Consider the following 22,983-nt stretch of genomic DNA (forward strand, 5'->3'; position numbering starts at 1 on the left):
GTCAAAATAGGAAGATATTAAGTTTTATTTAGGCAATCATTTTTCTTACAAGGTTATTCAAATGAACTTTTATGTAAAGAAGTTTTTACTCATTTACTGTATCTTACCTAGATTTGCGTATATTAGTACATCCTTCTTTGAGTATTCCTCATAAACCTCTAAGTTTTCCTCATAAAAGTTATCAAGACCTAATATTAACTTGGGCATATGTTTGCATACCCTACTAGAAAGTAAACTGCACTAGGGCACAGTTTCTTTTCATTCAATGTTGTATTCCCATCACCTACAGATCAAAGCTTGCCACACAGCAAGCACAATATTAAATGAATGAAATGAATGCTATTATTCGTGCACTGGGAGATGGGGAGTGTCCCTCAGCCCAGCCTTCTTCACCCTCTCCAATCTGGGAGACCGCAGTTGGACATCCCTCTCACAATCTGGGACTACTGGCTACCAACCACTCGCCTGCTTGCCTGCCTGCCTGCCTGATCACCACCTAACCAATCCCCTGCCAGCGTGATCAATGCCTAACTGCTCCCCTGCCAACTTGATAGCCCCCAACTGCTCTCCCCTGCTGGCCCAATCTCCTCAAAATGCCTTCTGCTGCTGGCCTGGTAACCCCCATCTGCCCTCCTTTGTGGCCCCAGTTGCCTCTAACTGCCCTTCCCAGCAGGCCTGGTTCCTCCAACAGCCATCTCCTGCCAGCCTAATCACTCCTAACTGCCCTCCCCTGCAGGCCAGGTCGCCCCTAACTGCCCTCCTCTGCCAGCCCAGGTCTCCCTAACGGCCTTCCCCTGTCAGCCAAGTCGCCCTTAACTGCCCTCCCCTTCTGGCCCAGTTACCCCTAACTGTCCTCCCTTGATAGCCGGTCTCCCCTAACTGCCCTCCCGCCCCTACAGGCCTGGTCGCCCCCAACTCCCCTCCCCTGCTGGCCCAATCTCCCCCAACTGCCCTCTGCTGCTGGCCTGGTAACCCCCAACTGCCCTCCCCTGCCAGCCCAGTTGCCCCCAACTGCCTTCCCCTGCAGGCCTTGACCCTCCCCAACTGCCCTCCCCTGCCAACCTGGTCATCCCCAACTGTCCTCCCCTGCACGTCTGGTTGCTCCCACTGTCCTCCCCTGCTAACCCAGTCATCCCCACTGTCCTCACCTAACTACCCTCCCTTGCCAGCCTGGTGACCCCTAACTGCCTTCCCCTGCTGGCCTGGTCACCTCTAACTGCCCCCCCCCCTTTTCCCCCAGCCTCATCACCCCCAACTGCCTTCCCCTGCAGGCCTGGTCTCTCCCAACTTCCCACCCTTGCTGGCCTGGTCCCTCCCCACTGCCCTCCCCTGCAGGCCTAATAGCCCCCAACTACCCTCGCCTACCAGCCCAGTCACCCCCAACTGCTCTCCCCTGCCGACCTAATCACCCACAACTACCCTACCCTGCTGGCCATCATGTGGCAGCCATCTTTGACCACATGGGGGGGGCCATTTGTGCAAGGGTGTGAGGGTTAATTTGCATATTATCGCTATTATATTGGCTGTGTATCCTATATAAAATGCTAATATGCAAATCGACCGAACAGCAGAACAATTGGTCATTATGACGCACACTAACCACCAGGGGCAGATGCTCAATGCAGGATCTGCCCACTGGTGATCAGTGCACTCCTATAGCAGGAGCACTACTCAGCCAGAAACAGGTTCTGGCGAGTACAGAGGCAGTGGCAGGAGCCTCTCCCTACCCTCGTAGCAGTGCTAAGGATGGCCAACTGCTGGCTGGGAGCATGCCTAAGTCGTCAGTTGGGCATCTCCCGAGGGCTCCCAAACTGCAAGAGGGTGCAGGCCAGCCTGAAGGACACCCCCTTCCCACCCAAGTGCACTGGGCCTCTAGCTGTCCAATGATAATAATGTTTAAATCTATAGTAGCCATCCTAATGGGAAATTCAGTATTTACCTTTCTGTCAGATCATACAAGTTTATGGAAAGAAAAGTGTAACCCTGGCTTAAAAACAATTTTGCCACAAACATTATACATTCCAAAGTTATTTTATGAACTTCAGGCTATCCACTGCTATCTTCCTGTGGTTGGATAGCAACCACAATTCAATAATCTGTAACTAGTTTACTGGTCTTGAAAGAATAGCTGTTCCTCCGTATTGAAAAGGATTGGTTTCTGAACCCCTGTGGATACAAAAACTGAGGACACCCATGTCCCTTATGTAGAATACATATAGCCTATTCACACATCCTCTTATATACTTTGAATTACCTATAATAATACAGTGTAAATGCTATATAAATAGTTGTTACACTACACTGTTTAGGTAATAATGACAAGAAAAATAGTCTATGCATGTTCACTACAGATATAACCATCACAGGCCTAATTGCACAGTGCATGTAAGCAAAGGCATAACATTTTTTTCAAATATTTTCCATCTGCAGTTGGTTGATCTTCAGATGGGAAACCTGTGGATAAGGAGGGCCAACTGTATACTCTCAAATATTTTTGGGGGGGGGCGGGGGACAACACAGGGAGCATAGATATACAGGTTAATTATATAGTTATTATTAATAACTAGTGGCCCATTGCAGGAAGATTCCTGCAAGAATAGGGCTTCCTGCAGCCTGAGTGAAGCTTCTCTGCTGCCTCACTCCCTGCTCCGCTGCCTCACTCCCTGCTCCGCTGCCTCGCTCCCTTCACTGCTACCTCACTCCCATCTCCACTACCTCGCTCCATCCCATCTCCAATGCCTCGCTCACTTCTTTACCGCTTCACTCCCTTCTGCAGCGCTTGACTTCCTTCTATGCTGTATTCAGTCTTCGCTCTGTACCTGTGTATGCAAATTAACTGCTATCTTTGTCCAGTTAATTTGCATACTCACTCCTGATTGGCTGGTGGGCATAGTGAAGGAATGGTCAATTTTCATGTTTCTCTTTTATTAGTGTAGAGATTCAATAACAGCAGCAACTAAGACTGATATTTCACTATGTACCAGGCAATACACACTGATAGTGTCACATGCAACACCACCAAGTAGTTACTATTTTTATCTCCATTTTTTAAAAGGAGATAAATTTAGGCTTAAGATTAAAAATTTGTCCAAGATCACAAAGCCAGTAAGAGAGCCAGAAGTACACTTTAGATCTGTCTTACACCAAAGCTTCACTACTAAGTAAATTAGTAGAACTGAAAACAAGTTTATTTTGACAAATAAATCTATTGGCTTTCAAATAAAGTAATGTACATAAATATATAAATTGGGGTATAATAAATACTTCAGCTGTGCTCTAACCAGTTTGGCTCAGTGGATAGAGCGTCGGCCTGTGGACTCAAGGGTCCCAGGTTTGATTACGGCCAAGGTCATGTACCTTGATTGTGAGCACATACCCAGTAGGGAGAGTACAGAAGGCAGCTGATAGATGTTTTTCTCTCTCATGGATGCTTCTAACTCTCTATCCCTCTCTCTTCCTCTCTGTAAAAAAATCAATAAAATATATATTTTTTTAAACAAAATTTTATAGCCAATTTAGTAGTAATAAACTCCTTTAGTTTTCGTCTGGGAAACTCTTTATTTCTCCTTCAAGTCTGAACGAAATATTTGCTGGGTAGAGTATGTTGTAGATCCTTTCTTTCAGCACTTTGAATATTTCCTACCACTCCCTTCTAGTCATAAAGTTTCTGCTGAGAAATCAGCTAGTAGCCTTATGGGGTTTGGGAGAGGATGGAGTTCCTTTGTTTATGAAATGCTGTTTCCTTCTTGTGACTTAAAGATTATCTTTTTATCCTTAACTTCTGTCATTTTAATTATAATATCTTGGTGTGGGCCTCTTTGGAACTGTGCTACCTGGAACTAGATGTCTGCTTCCTTCCCCAGATTAGGAAAGTTTCAGTCATATTTCCTCAAATATTTTCTCTTTCTCTCTTTTCCTTCTGGGATCCCTACAATACATATGTTAGTGCACTTGATGTTGTCATAGACATTCCTTAAGTTATTCTCTTTTTTCTTATTGATGTTCTGATTTGTCAATTCCCATGATTCTATCCTCCATGAGGTTAATCTGTTCTTCTGTATTATCCAATCTGCTATTGCATTTTTCATTACAGTTATTCTTCAGTTGATTGGTTCTTTATTAATTTTTTAAATCTTCTTTGTTGAAGTTCTGAGTTCCTCTATTCTCCACGTTATTTTGGTAAGCATACTTCTTACTGTTACTTGAAATTTTGCAACATTTTCAACCTGGTTGGTTTTGCTCAATGGTTAGAGCATCAGCCTGAGGACTGAAGGGTCTTGGGCTCAATTCCCAGTTAAGGGCACATACCTGGGTTGCAGGCTTGAGCCCTAGCTGAGGCAACTAATAGTTGTGTCTCTCTCACATTGGGTCTCTCTCTCTCTCTACCTCTCTCTCCCCTCAACTCCCCCCCCCTCCCCTCTTCTCCCTCCCTTCCATTCTCTCTAAAAGGAAAATTATGTTTTTATTCATTTTAGAGAAAGGGAGGGAGAGGAAGGGAAGAAAGAAGAAAGGAGGAAGAGAGAGAGAAACACTAATATGAGAGAGAAACATTGATCAGTTGCCTCCCACACACAGCCCAACTAGGGATCAAACCCACAACTGGGAATAGAACTAGCAACCTTTCGGTGCATGGGACGATGCTGAACCACCTGAGCTACATGGTCAGGGCTATTTGAATTCTTTATCAGGCAAATTACTTACCTTTATTTCATTAGGATTTTTTAAAGATATTTTTATTGCCGAAACCAGTTTGGCTCAGTGGATAGAGCGTTGGCCTGTAGACTGAAAGGTCCCGGGTTCGATTCCGGTCAAGGGCATGTACCTTGGTTGCGGCACATCTCCAGTAGGGGGTGTGCAAGAGGCAGCTGATTGATGATTCTCTCTTATGGATGTTTCTAACTCTCTATCCCTCTCTCTTCCTCTCTGTAAAAAATCAATAAAATATTTGAAATATATATATATTTTTTAAAAAGATATTTTTATTGATTTCAGAGAGGAAGGGAAAGAGAGAAATAGAAACATCAACGATGAGAGAAAAGCATTGATTGACTGCCTCCTGCACACCCTGTAATGGGGACTACACCCACAACCTGACAGGCAATCGAACCGTGACCACCTGGTTCATAGATCCATGATCAACCACTGAGTCATACCAGCCAAGCTATTAGGGAGTTTTTCTTGTTCCTTCATTTGGAATATATTCCTCTGTCTCCTCATTTTGACTATCTGTATCTGTTCCTATGAATTAGATAAAATAACTTTCTCTCCCAATCTTGAAAAAGTGGTCCTATAACAAAGTAGCCTTTGTGTAAACTGTACCAGATGGTTTTAACAGGCCAGTTGGAATAAGAGTGTGATGCCTGAGGTGCTGCCTGGCCAGATAAAACGGGTTGAGGGCAGGGCAATCTGGTGTGCATGCACATGTGATAGCTCCCTCTTGTTCTGGCTCCCCAAGCTAAAATGCGGTTTAGGCAATGCAGACTGGTGTCCCAACACTTCAGCACCCTGCTGACCTGAGTGAGGCGGCATGGTGCACACTGCAGTGTCCCATTTGACCCACTGGGTCAATCTCCAGTGGGATAACCCTAAATACACACTCTACCACATCCTGTTGTAGCTGGTGAAGTGGCCAGGAAGGCACTACTGCTGCCTTGCAGATTGGACAGTGTACCTGAACAGAACTCCTGCTACACTATCCAAGTGGAGGGAGAATGCAAACAATGCACTCACTGGCCTCTCTGATCCTAAAAAGTTACCTCAGATCCCAGAGAGCTCTAGCAGTTCCCCAATCCTCTATTCAATCACAATCTCGATCTCTCAATCTCAATTTCTCTCCCTCTGCCCCCATTCCCCACCCCTTCTCTCTCTCCTTTGGTGTGCAGTAGATATAGAAGCTGTTCAATTGGCTCAGTTGTCCCTCAAAGACTGTCATATATATAGTTATAAATTCAGCATGTTCATGGGATCACGTGAGCTCAGCATCTTCCTAAGCTGCCATTTTTTTTTTTTTTAGAAACATTCTTTTTTTTTAAAATATATTTTATTGATTTTTTACAGAGAGGAAAGGAGAGGGATAGAGAGTTAGAAACATCAATGAGAGAGAAACATCGACCAGCTGCCTCCTGCACAACCCCTACCGGGGATGTGCCTACAACCAAGGCACATGCCCCTGACTGGAATCGAACCTGGGATGCTTCTGTCTGCAGATTGATGCTCTATCCACTGAGCCAAACCAGTTTCAGCCTAAGCTGCCACCTTGGTCCCTCTCTTCTTATTGCCTCACACCGTATAATACATTAAGGTACAGTATAACAAATTAAAGATAGAAAGAAAAATAAAATATCAATTGCAAACATTTAAAGCAGTTAGCCATTAAATCAACAATACAATCCTCTTCCCTGATTTCCTGAGCAACTTGACTTACTACTAACTGATATGAAGCAATTTTCTTACCCATAAGAAGTCACAACCTAGATACGACTGAGGATTATAAGAAAAAGCCTACAGCAAAAAAGAGGAGCCTCAGGTTTTACCCAGTCAAGTTAAAGCAAGCCTATTGAATCCAAATACATGATTCAGCTATTTAAGTAAATAACTGTTACATGACTAAATATTAATTTTTTTAAATGCTTTCTTAGCATTAACTGCCTGTCCTCTCACGACCCAATATCTTGCCAAAACACAGTAGATAGAGTGTCAGTCTGTGGACTGAAAGGTCCCGGGTTCGATTCCGGTCAAGGGCATGTACATTGGTTGCAGGAACATCCCCAGTAGGGGTGTGCAAGAGGCAGTTGATTGATGTTCTCTCTCATCGATGTTTCTAACTCTCTATCCCTCTCTCTTCCTCTCTGTAAAAACTCAATAAAATACATTTTTTTTTATAAAAAGACCCTATATCCCAGGCAATTATATTCCCTTTTTGAGATATGAAATGACCCCTCACCTTTGAACCATTGCTCGTATTTTTCTCCAACTCCCATCTTCACCTAGCATTTATGTCCCAAATCCACTACTTCTATGAAAACCCTAGAAAGACCACAGATTAAATCAAACACTAGCATTTTTAAAGTCTCTCTTTTTGTAGATGACAAAACTACTGTTCATTGCTTACAGAACATTACTCTTAAATAAATTTGAGCCACAATTTACACATCCAGCAAAGATTTATCTTGAAATTGTAAAGTTTCTTCTCAAAAGTGATAAAGTTCCACCAATAAAGAGAAACTATTTCTTACAAAACATTTTAAGTTACAAATTAATTTCTTAGCATATCATCCTTACCAAATAAGTCTCTGTTAAAGTCAAGCCCATCCCAGCAAAAGAAATATGACTGGCCAGGCAGTGTTTGAACCTGGGCCTACGAACCAGGAGGTCACATGTCCTGGTTGTGGACTTGATCCCCAAATAGGGGCGTGCAGGAGACAGCAGATCAATGATTCTCATCATTGATGTTTATCTCCCACCCCCTCTTCCTCTCTGAAAGCAAGAAAAGAAAGAAAACAATCTTTCACACACACAAATTTCTGGCAAGACACTAATCCTTAAAGAGCAAGTAAGTGCTACAACATCAAGTTCATTTGCAGTCTTACAAAAATGTTCTGACATCCAAGTTACCTATCAAATTATTTGAAGATTCAAAAAGTGTCTAGAAGTACCAAAAAAGCAGGACTTTCCCACTTGGTTTAGAAATGCTCCATATATTCAAAACAGAAAAGGAAAGTCTGACACCTGTTCTACTTCTTTCTTTAGGACAACATTCTGTAAAATAGGTTACACTTAAACACTTATTACAATTCTAAATTCTACCCACACAAACAACTAAAAAGTTGTAAGTCAATAGAGAATAACAAATGATTTTAAAAGATATAACAACCCTAAAATTTCTGAACCCAAGTCCCTACACAAGCTATGCTTTCAAGGCTTCACGTTGAGTTCACTGGATACAAAGTTGTAGAAGGCATAATCCCCCTACTGACACCCAGCAAACTTATTCCAAAAAACTATGTTGAAATGCAAGTCTTGTGAAATTCCTCCTCTACATTCTCAACTAAACCTAAACACACTAAGAGCTGCGGTTTATTAACTCCCAATCCTTCGAAAGCCTTTTCTGCCTGGAAAACTTTTCTCCCATAAGCCTTACACAAACTTTTCCATTCTTTCAACCTACTCCAGGAAGCCTTAACCCCGCCCCACTACCTCCACACCCACTGGGGAACCTCAACACTCTGCAGCCACCGCTCCACACGGGCAACACACAGGTGCCTGCAAGCCCGGCCCCTCTCCACACACCCCGGAAACGACACCCCCTTTCTCACACTCCGCGCTCCAAAGCCTCTCCCCCTCTTCCCCGCCCCCACTCACACCATCCCGGTCCACCCACCCACGTTCCCGGGAACCCAGCCTCCCCTCACTCCTCGGCTCGCCCTAGGCCGTGAGAAGGGGAAGCAGGCAGAAGGAAGGAAGAAGCAGGCCTAGCCTAGGCCGCTCAGACCGCCTCCGGAGGCAGGGGAGAGCCCGCGCGGGCCAGGCTCGCCTGCAGGGCCTCATCCGGCCTCACCCGGGCCGCGGGCCCTAGGCCTTCCGTCCGCCGCCGCCCGCCCGGCCCGACCACACTCACTTGCCAGCCGCGGTCCGTCGAGTCCGCCGCCGCCGCCGCCGCCAGCTGCGGCTCCTGCCCCCGGGGTCCCCAGGTCCGGCTTCTTGGGCCCCGGGGGCGGCCCGGCCCCCCCGCCCGGCACCGCTCCGGGCGGAAAGCCGGCCACGGGCGCGCCCGCCAGCGCCAGGGGGACGCTGTTGCTATGGAGGCCGAGGCCCGCGGCCGCCCCGGCGGGGTCCTCGTGCAGGAACTGACACTCCTCCCCGTAGAAGCAAGTCTTGTCCTTGGCGTAGTAGCGGCAGTACTTGAGCTTCACTCCCGCCGCCGCCCCGCCGGGGACGCCCCCGACCCCCGGCGGGGCCACCACCGCCACCGCCGCCGCCAGTGCGGAGGAGGAGGAAGAGGAGGCGGCGGCCGAGGGGGGCGGGAGGCCGCCGCCACTGTTCATGGCAACGCCGCAGCCTCGCCTTCCGCTGCTGCCCGAGGAGCCGCCGCCGCCGCCGACACCATAGACCGGGGAGGGAAGGAGGCCGCCGCCGGAGCCGGAGAAGAGCCGGGCGGGTGGGTCTGTCCCGCTGCGGGAGCCCAGGCCGCCCGGGGAGAGGGGGAGGGGAGAGGGGAGGGAGGACGGGGTAGGAGGGCTCGGAGGGGAGGGGGAGTTGGGATTCTCTCAACTCACTCTCTCGTTCTCTTTTCTTAAAGGGGCCGTGCGGAACGACGGGGTGGGCACGAGGGCCCAAGCAGGGATTTCGAGGGCGCGGGCGAGGGGAGGGGGAGCTGCAGCCGCGAACAGGTGGGGAGGACGGAGGCGCCGGTTTATTTTTAAATTCTGCCTCCACTCTCCCTCTCGCGCTCTGGTTCCTCCGAGTTGTTTATTCCATTTTCCTCTTCCTGAGACGGCCGTCGGCGCCGAGCATGCGCGGCGAGGCGCGGGGCCTTGTGGGTAGCGGGAACGCTAGGGGAAGCCCGGCCAGGCGTCCGGCCCCCGGGCGCCCGCGAGCCTGCGTCAGAGAGGCGGGGTCCTCGTGCAGTGGACCGCAATGGCTTTCCCACACGCTCATCCGGCTGGTGAAGTTCTCACGAGACCAACTATTTTGTGTATCCTCTTGCTTGTAAAGCCAGATGTTATTTTCTGATGGAAGGGACAAGAGTAACTGCAAAACCGCGCTTGGAGGGCCCGCATCTGGAGAGGGAGCCCAAGCAAGACCTTGCTCCATTTGAAGAATATTTTCCTGTTTGCCATACTTCCTCTCCCTCTTTTTTTACCACCCTACTTTTTTTCCCTTCCCCTTGAAGATGATGACAGTTACAGGGCTGAATAAATTCTGGCGTTCTATTAAAAAAAAAAAAAAAAAGACAACCAAAACAAGGTGCTGCACCTGTTTTCTCTGAATTTATGTTACTGAAAGCCTTCAGCCAAATATGAAAAATAAGATGCTTCCTGGTGACAACACTGTCTAGGCAGCTACGGAAGGTTTCATTTATAAATATATTAGGTTTTGTTTTTCAGCCTAGCCTTGATTTGAAATTCATTTTATAAAAGATACTTTTTCCCCTCAGAGCTCTCTGATGTATTGGTCTGCTATTATTAAAAAGCTTTCAGGAATTTTAAAGAATTTCTATGAAGGGAAAAGTAATTTTAGCATTTTAATTTTTCTTCTCTGTAAAAGATTTTCTCAAAAAGCAGTTTGGCGGTTATTAAGGGGGACTGGGGATGTTTGTTGGTAGTATTTAAGGAATTATGGCAACAGAAGAGACACAAAAGAACAGATATAAACAAGTGTACCACAAGGCAAAAAAGGGGAAAAGTGGATTCCATAGACCACAAACTGGTAAGCCTGGAGATGCTCTTTAGCTAAATTTGAAAATAATTACATTGTATTATGTCTTTGTTTTAAAACATTTTCCCATATTTATTCACCATATTTATTAATGCCTATTACATGTACAAGGAACTGTGCTAGAAGCTAGAGAAGTAAATGTAAACAAGATGCAGTCTTGTCTGAGTTAAATGTTTTGTTTATCCTCTAGTTGAAGAGGCAGTAAGTACTCAGGCAATTATAAACCAGTGTCTTAAGTGCTAACCTTATCACATTGGCTGATAGAGGATTTTATAGATCTTATACTTCATGGAGAAAGTCGATACCTTAATAGTAGAAGTTGAGAACATCTACTTTTAATTCTAAGAGAGCTGAGTTTATAACTAGTACTTACAATAGCTGTGTTATGTCCTAGCCGGTTTGGCTCAGTGGAAGGAGTACCTGTAGGCTTGTGGACTAAAGGGTCCCAGGTTCGATTCCAATCAAAAGTACATGCTGGGTTTGGGGGCTCAATCCCCAGTGGGGTGCATGCAGGAGGCAGCCAATCAGAGATGAGATTATCTCTCATCATTGATGTTTCTCTCTCTCTCTTCCTCTTTCTGAAATCAATAAGACTTTTTTAATTTTATTTTTAGAACAATAGCTGTTACTCTGGGTAAGTTGCTTCACTTTTCTATGCCATATCTGTAAAGAAGATAAGAATAGTACATACTTCATAAAGTATAAAGGAATGTATATAAAGTATCCCATGCTTAGTAATAATTCAGTATGTTGCATCTATTGCTATTAGTAATATCACATTCCAAGCAAAACAAACAGCTTGTACAAAGGCTCTGAGGAGAAAGAGAGATTAGACTGTTAGAATAGTGATCATGTAGGATTGAGCAGGGACCATATTACAGAAGTCCTTATAAAGCATGTTAAAGGATTAGATTTTTTTCTTGAGGACAATAGAAAGTTCTTAAAGGGTTTTTTGAAGTCAAGTAATGACATGATCAGTGTCCCTTTAGAAAATAAATTTGATCCATCTAAGAACCCTAGGAGGAAAGTAGAGAAGGTGGGTTACCCCCATTTGTCGATGAACAAACTAAGACCTAGAGTTATACAAAATTACCAGCTGTAAATTGCAAAGCCAGAACTTCAACTCAGAGCTTCTAATTACAAAATATGCTTTTCCCATTCATTACACATTTTGCCATTTCTAAGTGAAGTATATGCCTTTTGATGGCTTAGAAAATGGTGTCTTATAGAGCGGTAACAGGTTCATTAAGTTCATGACAAATTAAGCATGTCATTCCAACCTTTATTGAGAATATACTATATACTATGTACCAATCAAGTTCTGTTCTAGACTCTAATATACAAAATGTGTGAGATATAGACTGTCATCAAGAATTACTGGGAATCATGAGGGAAACTCCAAAGATAAGTAACTCATCCCTAAAAACCATGTTTGACAAAGTTTTCTATTAAATCCTGTGAACAAGATGAGAGAAAGTAGACTGAGATGCTAGAGCTAGGTGACTTCAATACTCTGATTAGTCATTATCAACACGTTGATAAAACTAGCTTTAGAGCTCCTTGAACAATATCCATAGAGTATTGATAAATTGGTATATTTCAACATGGACTTTACAATCTTCATTTGGACACTCCGTAGCCTTCTTTTATAGAGGGAAAATGGTATCTACTGCCTAGATGAAGAAATATAAGGCATATTTAGTATGTTGCAAAACAATGGGGATAATACAATAAATGACAGGATTTGTAAACCTCTATCAGCTAGAAAAATTTGCCACTGCTAACGAACAAAACCTGAATTAAATTGGGGAAAACAGAGCAAACAGTCACTTATTTTGTAATTAATCCTCGCCCGAGGATACATTTCCATTTGTTTTTAGAGAGAGTGGGACAGGAAAAGACAGAAACATCGATCTGAAAGAAACACATGGATTTGTTGCCTCCTGCAGGAGCCCCTACCAGGGCCCAAGATGGGGAAGAGCTGCAGTCAAGGCCCATGCCCTTGATCAGAATCAAACCCAGGACTCTTTAGTCTGCAGGCGGACGCTCTATCCATTGAGCCAAACAGGCTAGGGCCAAAAAATCACTTTAATACATTTTTTATGATAGAATCTCTTAACCCACCCCACCCCAGGCAAGTTAGCAGTGTTTTTTCCAAAGCCCTTTAAAAAAAAAGCCCCCACAAAAAAAATATAAATAAAATGTACATTGCCTCCACAAAAAAAATATAAATAAATAAAATGTACATTGCCTTTGAAATATTATTATTCTATTTAAATAATTCCTAAAAAAATAATAATAATAATAACTATAGGTGTGATCAATGCAAAAGAGGAAATTTCTAAATTCTGAAAACCAAAGGGAATGGTTAAATAATGGACTATCCACTAGTAATATTATGCAGTCATTTAAAAAAAAGCATCAAGCCTGGCCAGAGTAGCTCAGTGGTTAAGTATGGGCCTATGAACCAGGAGGTCACAGGTTGGTTCCTGGTGAGGGCATATGCCTGGGTTGCAGGCTTGATCCCCAGTGTGGTGTGTGCAGGGGGCAGCTGATCAATGATTCTCATCATTGACATTTCTCTCTCTCCCTCTCTGTTCCTCTCTGAAATGAATAAAAATATATATTTTTACATGGTAGCATAAAAAATGTACAATGCTTATGACACATTGTAAATATCTAACAAAAAAGTATATATGCTGCATTGTTATACTGATGTAAATAATTTAAAAAATAAAGATTAAAGTAACTGTCTCAAAACATTGTGTTTTTACCAAGATGGGAAGATAGAGTAGATTTTTCCTATACTTCCCAAATTTGTATCTTAAACATTATTTCTAAAATAGAAAAATAAGCATTAAAATTTACTGTAACTTTTTTTAAAAATATATATTTTATTGATTTTTTACAGAGTCAGAGAAAGGGATAGAGAGCTAGAAACATCGATGAGAGAGAATCATCGATCAGCTGCCTCTTGCACACCCCCTACTGGGGATATACCTGCAACCAAGGTGCATGCCCTTGACCAGAATGGAACCTGGGATCTTTCAGTCCTCAGGCCAAAGCTCTATCCACTGAGCCAAACTGATTTCAGCTAAAATTTACTGTAACTTAATCTTAACCTTTTAATTCGGAGGAGTACATTGATGTATATTAAATTGTTTTCTGAATTTTGGTTTTGTTTTGTTTTTTCAAATTAATTTGAATACAATTGGACACTCTGTTGGCATTTCTTCAAATTTTCACTAGTCCAGTGTTTCTCAAGATATATTTCATGAACGACAGTGCAACTGTATATTAATTGGTACTACACAAAGAAAAACATACTGAGACTTTTGTTTTCCAGATTGTTGAGAATGTTTGGGAAACATTCAAGTAAATAACTTTATTTACTTCAAGTTTTTTTTCTACCCTTGAATATGTTTGTGATATGTATATATCTCAAAAAGCAGGATATAATATGCAGAATTTACAAAAAGGTTTTGCCACAGGACACTTTTTTCTCTAGTCACTTTAGTGTTCCTGGATTTTTTAGAAACACTGTCCTAATCACATGTCTTCTTGATTTCCTGTTATAACCTATTTTAAAATTTGTCCACATTTTAAAAAATATATTTTTATTGCTGAAACCAGTTTGGCTCAGTGGATAGAGCATTGGCCTGTGGACTGAAGGGTTCCGGGTTTGATTCCGGTCAAGGGCATGTACTATGGTTGTGGGCACATCCCCAGTAGGGGTTGTGCAGGAGGCAGCTAATCGATGTTCCTCTCTCATCAATGTTTCTAACTCTCTATCCCTCTCCCTTCCTTTCTGTAAAAAAAAAAATCAATAAAATAGTTAGAATATATATATATATTATTATTGATTTCAGAGAGGAAGGGAGAGAGAGATAGAAACATCAGTGATGAGAGAGAATCATTGATTGGCTGCCCCTTGCACACCGCACACTGGGGATCAAGCCTGCAAACCAGGCATGTGCCCTGACCTGGAATCAAACCATGACCTCCCTAGTTTATAGGTCAATGCTCAACCACTGAGCCACACCTGCCAGGCTGTCCACATTTTTAAACTGATTTCAGAGAGAGATAGAGAGAGACAGAGAGAGAGAAGAAGAAGAACAAAACAACAACTACCAGGGCTGTCTGCATTCTTTAATCCCAACCCTTTTAATGTGTTTTCTAGTCACTGTCCTAGCTTATTAGAACAGGAGCCCATTCTATCTAGAACTAACTTTTTCTCTCATGCTCTGAACTTCCCCTAACATTTTCTCAGGAATCTAGTCATTCTCCATCTTATCTTTTCTGACTTTTCTTTAAGTATATGTGCTGCTGAAGGGAGGAGCATTCTGAGTCGCCTTTTAGTACATGAATATAAAAAGTCATATTTAAATAAATGTTAAGGCTATCATTCTATTGTGAACCTTCCCTAGCCGGTTTGGCCTGCAGACTGAAGGGTCCCGGTTTGATTCCGTTCAAGGTTACATACCTCAGTTGTAGGCTCCATCCCCTACCCTGGTTGGGGCATCTGTGGGAGGGAGGCCACCAATCAATGTGTTTCTCTCAAATCGATGTTTCTCTTGCTCTCTCCTCCTCTCTTCCACTCTCTCTAAAAAATCAATGGAAAAAATATCCTCTAGTGAGGATTAACAAAACAAAAAAACAAAAAAAAGAAAGAAAAATCCCAGGAACAAATATCGCTGGTAGGAGGGCTAACTGATACAGCCACTTAGGAGGGCAATTGGTAACAAGTATAAAATTTTTAAATATTCATGCCTTATTACCCAACAATGCCACTCTTGGTATCTACTCTAGACGAACACTCGTGCACAAGGAGGCTTGCATAACGATGCTCATTTGAGACATTGTTGATGATAATCAACCTAAATGGTCATAGAGAGATGGAATTACTTGTGCCATTATTCTCTAAAATTTATTGTTGAATAAAAAGGCACGATACAGCCTGGTCAGTGCAGCTGTGGCCCAGTGTTTGAACCACCCATGCATGAACCTGGAGGTCAATTCCCAGTCAGGGCCCATGCCCAGGTTGTGATACAGGAGGCAGCTCATTGATGATTCTCTCTCGTTGTTGATATTTCTTTCTCTTCCCTCTACCTTCCTCTCTCTGAAATCAATAAAATCATTTTTAAAAAGTGGTATGATGCAGATAAAAACTATCTAGTCTCTTCTCACATTATGCATCTCCTAAAAACACATTTTGTAGGCAACTGCCTACTTCTATAATAGAGGTAGGGCTAATTTTTGAGTATCCTAAACTAAAAGTAAATCTTCAGTCAACTCATAAATTACTCTTATGCTAATGAATATTACATCCAAACCTGCAAATAATCCATCAATTATATTTACTTTGGGATATAGTGTGAGAACTATTTTTTGTCTGGGTGGCCTCCAGCAACATTCCCCTAGCAACAGATTGCTAAAAGCTAATGTTAGTATTCATTTGTATTAAGTACCAATAATTGGGAAGAAAACTTTACATTTTCTCAATGATTGAGTATTGTGTTAATGACAGCAACCTAAGTTTAAAAATTATTCCCCAAGATAGTTTAGAGTGGATATTACATGTATAAGGGATGGTAGACTATTTTCAAATCCCAGAAATTAAAACTTTATATATATATTGTATATTAAAGTTCTATGTCATCTTACACTCTAAGTTCTGCTCTAAAATTCTATACAAGGTTATCTGCAGTTGCCTCATGTTAATCTTGGTTTGGAGGGCTGGGGTTTGTTGTTTTTTTCATTCTCACCCAAATATATTTTTCCATTGATTTTAGAGCCAGTGGAAGATAGATGGAAAGACAAAGAGAAATATCGGCGTGAGAAAAACATTGATTGGTTGCCTCCTGTCCAGGGCCCAGGAGAAGGAGGAGCCTACAATTGAGGTACATGCTGTTGACCAAATCCAACAAATCCAAAGCAGGTCCTTTCTATCTGCAGGCCAACACTCTATCCACTGAGCCAAACCAGCTAGGGCTGACAAATTTTGGCTACACCCAAAACGAACACCTTCCTATTTGTGGTAATTATAAATAACTGTATGTTGAAAGATTGCTTAGTGTATCTATGACACACTGCTAGACAAGATAGTCTGTTAGCACCGTCATACTTATATCCTTGTATATATTGTACAGATTGCTCATTCAGTCTTTGTGGTAGTAAAATGTGCTACCTTAAAGTTTCCAAAGGACTTAAAGAGTCTCATTCTTTTTAAATTCCTTTGAGATTATATGATTTTAATATTAATTGTACTTTGGAAATAACCCTGATAATCCAGTATATCATTGTTATCCTCCCATACAGCTACCATCAATCTTACAGAAGATTGTAGCAAAGCCCACTGCCACCATTTCTGTTGGTTAAACATGCTACTCCAGAAAACCACTTAATATTTCCACTGTGTGTAATATGCTGTAATGTTATGTTTTATAATTTAATTTTAAATCTGATAGTTCAATATAGTTCAGCATTAATAATTGATTTTACTATTTCAAAGATCATGTATTTGTTTCAGTGCAGATTTTCTAGTTCATACTCTTTGATGAAAAGCTTTTAATCAGAAGACTTACTGAAAAAAAAATATGTATTAAAGCAAGAATCTTAATGAGATATGCCATTAATAAAATTAGCCGAAACCGGTTTGGCTCAGTGGTAGAGCGTCGGTCTGCAGACTGAAAGGTCCTAGGTTCGATTCCGGTCAGGGGCATGTACGTTGGTTGCGGGCATATCCCCGGTAGAGGGTGTGCAAGAAGCAGCTGGTCGGTGTTTCTCATCAATGTTTCTAGCTCTCTAGCTCTCTCCCTTCCTCTCTGTAAAAAAATCAATAAAAATATATTTTAAATAAATAAATAAATAAATAAATAAATAAATAAATAAATAAAATAAGATTTAAATGTTGCTCCTGGAAGCAAGAAATGTTTTTTACAGTCTGTTACTGACTTCATATTACCTACTATAGAGCAAGGATCTGGGTAATACAGTTTATTTAGAATTTTTGAAGTTTGCTTAAATGCAAGCAAAACTCAATCATGAAGGCATCCTGGTGCCCTCTACATCTACTCAGCAGTTCTCGGCTAAAGACGGAGCACTTAGCCTGCCACGGGAGACTGGTCTGCAGCTCCCACTGCACAGGCCACTGAATGGGTAGGAACAACCACTGACTGGTCGTAAGCTGTCCAACAGACCCTCAAACAGGAAATGGAAAAATGGATTGTGGAAAATTAAACAGTTTCTTATTAAAAAAAAAACAAAAAACTTTCAGGTTAGATTAAGGAAAAAAGACTATATTTTTATCAGGATTCAATCAGAGAAACACAGCCACTATGAGTGATATCTGTACAGAGCTGGGTTGGCCTATACAGTAATGTGAAAGGAGTGCTGGATGTGAATAAGACCAGGACAAACTGGAGCCTAAAAGGACAATGGAATTGTTTAGGATGAACTGGAATCCCCATCTGTTTCTCACTGAGCTCAGAGGTCATGGCGTTGCACATGCACTTGGCCCAGGAATCATAAAAGCTGAAAGAACTGAAGCATTCAGGTCCCGGTGCTTCCCCACACCAATAGGGCAGCTTGCAGATCAGTGGCCTTAATGCCTGGTGCCCCCCACCTTCCAGATTCCGTGCACATTCCTCTGTGCTAAGCATTAATTAAGAACCATATAGGAAATAAATTATGCTAACTACAACTTCCAATATAGCTAATTTGACATAGTCCTTGACTTGTCAATTTGGTATCTCTGTATGCTTTAAATATTTTAACTTGAAAATAAAAATGATAGCAAAGTATAATTCCAGCTAGGTTAATAGCTAATCTTCATAAACTTAAAACAAGCAACCCTACCCCCAAAGAAGGATGAAAAGTTTCTTTGTCCATGTTTGGGTGATATTCACACCTAATTGAATTACTCTCCTATTGATATCCTATAACTTACTATTAATGCAAATTGTGTTAAATGGAAGGGGAATCAAAGAGGAGAGGAAAAGGTTGTTTAATATATACAAAGATATTCAATCAAAAGAAGAAATTGCTATTCCAACTCTGTTTCTTCAACTTAACCACATAGTCGTGCCTATTTATATTACTACCTTCTTGTCCTGGCCGATGTGGCTCAGTTGGTTGTAGTGTTATCAGGTACAGCAAAAGGTGGCAAGTTCAATTACCAGTCAGGGCACAGACCCAGGTTGTGGATTCAATCCCCAGTCAGGGCATCTGCACGAGGCAATGGATCAATGTTTCTATCTCTTTCTCTTTCTCTTTCCCTTCCTCCCTCTCTTTCTTTAAAACCAATTAAATGGCCTAACTGGTTTGGCTCAGTGGATAAAGCGTCAGCCTGTAGGCTGAAAGATCCCAGGTTCAATTCCAGTCAAGGATATGTGCGAGGGGCTGTTTCTCTGTTTTCCGTGTCCATTTCCGTCACGGAATAGGAAACAATCAGGTTTCTGAGTGGAGGAGCTGGGGATTAAGAAATTAAAGAAAGAAAGAGGCCAAGAGGCAGAAATAGATTCATCAAGCTGGGTGCTAGGTGGGCGCCATTCCTCTCTGATGGAGAGGCAGCAAGCCCTGAGCCACGCAGCAGATTTATTTTATAGGGTCAAAGGAGCTTATTTGCATTCTTAACTAGGCCCTAGCATTGCTGGATTTACATATCTAGACCCACCCCTGCTGACACCTGGACAAAGGTAAGTCAGAAACTGAATAACACCCAGCCCTCTTGGACTCTGCCAGTACCTTGGGCTCAGCTGACAATTTAAAGGATGTCCATGTGCCTTCTCAGGTGGCCCTCTACAAGCATGTACCTTGGAGGGCATGTACCTTGGTTGTGGGAACAACCCCAGTAGGAGGTGTACAAGAGGCAGCTGATCAATGTTTCTAGCTCTCTATCCTTCCTTTCTTTCTGTAAAAAAGCAATAAAATATGTTTTTTAAAATAACAATAAAAAATAAAATCAATTAAATGGCCTGTTTACGATTCAATTCCCCATCAGGCAGATGCCCAGGTTATGGGCTTGATTCCCAGTGTGTGTGGGCCGGGGGGGGGGGGGGGGGGGGGGAGGGAGACAGCTGATTAATTACTATCTTTTCTCATCATTGATGTTTCTATCTATCTCTCCCTCTCTTTTCTCTGAAATCAATAAAAAGAATTTCTACAAAATCAATTTTTAAAACACACACACACACACACACAAAACTGCCTTCTTCCGCTACCCATTCCTTCCTTATCCCTCTGGCATCAGCAGGCACCCTTGACTGTCTATGATTCCTTATCTGTTGAGGAGGCCCAAACCTTAATTCCTGAGGAGTGTGGATTTTTAGCAGTCCTGCCAGTATTAGGTAGTTATGGTTTGCTCTTGATTTTAATCACTGGGTAGGGGAGTACTATGAAATGCCCCAGCATATCTCCTGCATTCCAGACATATTCCCTACCTGTTTGTGTAGTAGCAATGCCATTTTCTCTTGATAGTTAGGATCAGCCCCCCGAGCTACCACAATAATTCCCTTCTTTGCATGAAAAGCCAATATGACCAGATTCAGCTTCAACCCCTAATTCAACCTATCAGTTAGCATGTGCCCCTACAGTGGAAACAGTAATATCTTAAAACAATTAGATCAGAGAACTAAATCCAAATACTGTAATCCAAAACAATGCAGCTGATCAATCCATAAGATTCCATTACACTGCTGCTTGTCAAACCACATTCAAAACTTAGTGGCTGAAAACCATAGCAGCCATGGATTTCTCATAATCCACAATTTTGGTAGTATTTGTAAGGAATGACTCATCTCTGCCCCGACATCCGCTGCGAGCTGGGGATCCACTTTCAAGATATCTCACTCAACTGGCTGGCAAGTTGAATAGTTGTCATATGGAAACCACCCAAGACTATGGGCCAAGACTCTCCACTCTGCTCCACCTGATCTTCAGTGTAGGCTGCTTGGGCTTCTGCACAGCCTGGTGGCTGGGCTCTCAGTATGTATCTGATGTGAATCAGGCAGAAACTTCATGATCTTTTCTAACTGAGCCTAGGAAGTCACACAGCATCACTTCCACTACAGCCTAATCATGAAAGCAGGTGGGGAATTACTCTACTTTTTTGTGAGAAGGTCATTTCTAAGAGCATGTGGGATGGGCGATATTGTTGAAGCCATCTTTGGGAAATGTAATCTGCTATAATATGCTAATTTAAAAATCAGACTAAAAAAATTGCAAGTAAAAGTATAGTAAAGTATGAATAACAACATGGCAAGAAGTACTTCCAAAGATAAAGCAGGACATTTCATATTGAGAGTTAAAATCACCAAAAACATTTAACAGTTCCAAATTTGTAATGTAAAATTGTCCAAACCGAAAGGAGAAAATAAATTCACATTAAAAATGTGAAATTTTGAACACATACCTCAATAAATGATAGACTAAACAGACAAAATCAATAAGGGTACAGAAAATGCAAATATGATGAACCAACTTTCCCTGTTAGGCATTCACCTGCAATAGCAGAGTATGTACATTTTTTCAAGTGCATACAGAACATTTATAAAACTGACCATATGATGAGCCATGCAAGCAGGTTCCAATGAATTTCAAAGGATTAAAATAATCTATAATCATAATAGAAGTAACTAGAAATTAGTCACAACATCTGTAATCTAGTAACCCAGATGTATACCTTTAGTCTGACCTCTTGATGTATATGTCATTGTTACTTGAATTTTCATAGATATATCAACTGTACCACATCTAAAATTGCACTTTCACTATTTTCCCAAATTTCTTCTTCTGCCAGCCTTTTTCATCTTAGTAAAAGATATCTCCAAGTACCCCATTTCTTAGGGCAGAAACCTAAGATCCTGAGCACTCCTCCCTAATTCCTTCACCCTACCTTTAAAATGCATTCACCATCTTCTCTTCTTCTCCACTGTCATGGCCCTTCCTCATATTGTCATCACCTCTCTCTTAGAGGATTGTGTTAGCCTCCCACTTTATCTTGTGCAATCCATTCTCCAAAAAGCAGCCAATCAACATTTTAAAAACACAAATTGTCAAAGGATACAAACATCCAGTTATAAAATGAATAAGTTCTAGGGATCTAATATTCAATGTGGTAACTATACTAATAAAAGTGTAATATGCTAATGAGACCAGATAGACTGGACGTCTTCCGGACGCCCTTCAGACATCCTTCCAGACAAAGCCATGGTGGCGGAGACCTATAGAGCAGTTAGGGGCGATCAGGCCAGCAGGAGAGAGCAGTTAGAGGTGATCAGGCAGGCAGGCAGGCAGAGGTGGTTAGGAGCAATCAGGCAGGCAGAGTAGCCATCAGGCAGGAAGGCAGAGTGTTTAGAAGCAATCAGGCAAGCAAGCAGGTGACTGGTTTGGAGCCAGCGGTCCTGGATTGTAAGAGCGATGTCCAACTTCTGGATGTCCGACTTTTAGAATCAAGCCTAAACTAGAAGTCAGACAACCCCCAAGAGGTCCTGGATTGGAGAGGGTGCAGGCAGGGACCCCCGCTGCCCCTGTGCATGAATTTTGTGCACTGGACCTCTAGTCCTATCTAATAAAAGAGTAATATGCAAATTAGATGTCACTCTGCTACAAAATGGTGGCGCCTATAGCCACAAAATGGCAGTGCCCAGTGCTCTCAGCCCTGCCAGAGTCCCCAGTCCAGACCCTATGGAGTCCCACAGTCTGGCTGAGAGGCACTCACGCCCCCACAAACTGATCCTGCCACCAGCTGAGGCAGCCCTGGGTATGCAGCTGGGAGGCAGCCAGGCCCCACACACGGATCCCAGTGCCAGCAATCGATCCCAGCCATCAGTGGAGACAGCCTGGGGGGTGCGGCTGGGAGGCTTCAGATCCCTACACATCGATCCCCTCCACCAGTGGCCGGGTGTGCGGCTGGGAGGTGGCCAGACCCCACACACAGATCCCTGCACCAGTGGAGAAAGCCTGGGGTGTGCAGCTGGGAGGTCTCTGGAGTGTGGCGTGCACCCACTCCAGTAGCAGATCAAGCATGGCTGCTCTGCGACCTCTGGAATGTCTGGAGCTGAGCAGTGAGGATGGATTGTTTGGGCCTATGAGCCCGGCCAGGGGTCCTGGGGACCAAGTGGACAGGTGGGATCCACCCACTCCAGTGACAGATCCAGCCTCACTGCTCCCCAACCCCTAGCATGTCTGGGCCTGTCAGCCCCTCCATGAGGATGGATGCTGCGGCCAAGAGGCACAAGCAAGTGGGCAGGGAGTTGACTCTGGGTCTTTTGCCTCTGGGGGACTTGAAGCTGTGTCCCAGTTTGTGCTGGCCCAGACTCTGACAGCAGGGAGGAGGAAGTCCCACCTCCACAGAATCAGCCAGAATCAGCTATTGGTCAGACAGCTTTCAGTGGTTTGACAGTCGTCTGACAGCAGGGAGGAGGAAGTTCTACCCCTCGTGAATCAGCAGTTGGTCAGACAACTCCCTGCCACCTGACAACCAGGACTTTCATTCACCTGACAGCAAGGAGGTGGGACTATGTCTAATCATCTACTATTTTTTTA

General features: G+C 43.0%; 1 protein-coding gene across 3 annotated transcripts in view; it reads right to left on the bottom strand.

The window, feature by feature from the left end:
- The window catches only part of PAN3 (poly(A) specific ribonuclease subunit PAN3), a 168,170-nt gene extending 155,520 nt beyond the window's left edge, over positions 1 to 12,650 (bottom strand). For all 3 annotated transcript variants that reach the window (XM_084878683.1, XM_084878682.1, XM_084878681.1), the window contains exon 1: positions 8,618 to 12,650. In XM_084878683.1, coding sequence (XP_084734809.1) covers positions 8,618 to 9,044 — 427 coding nt within the window. In that variant the 5' untranslated portion in view covers positions 9,045 to 12,650. The remainder of the gene's footprint in view (positions 1 to 8,617) is intronic.
- Between the last annotated feature and the right edge of the window lie 10,333 nt (positions 12,651 to 22,983).

Source organism: Pipistrellus hanaki, assembly GCF_964339955.1.
Source record: "Pipistrellus hanaki genome assembly, chromosome: 3".
In the NCBI taxonomy this organism is placed as follows: domain Eukaryota; kingdom Metazoa; phylum Chordata; class Mammalia; order Chiroptera; family Vespertilionidae; genus Pipistrellus; species Pipistrellus hanaki.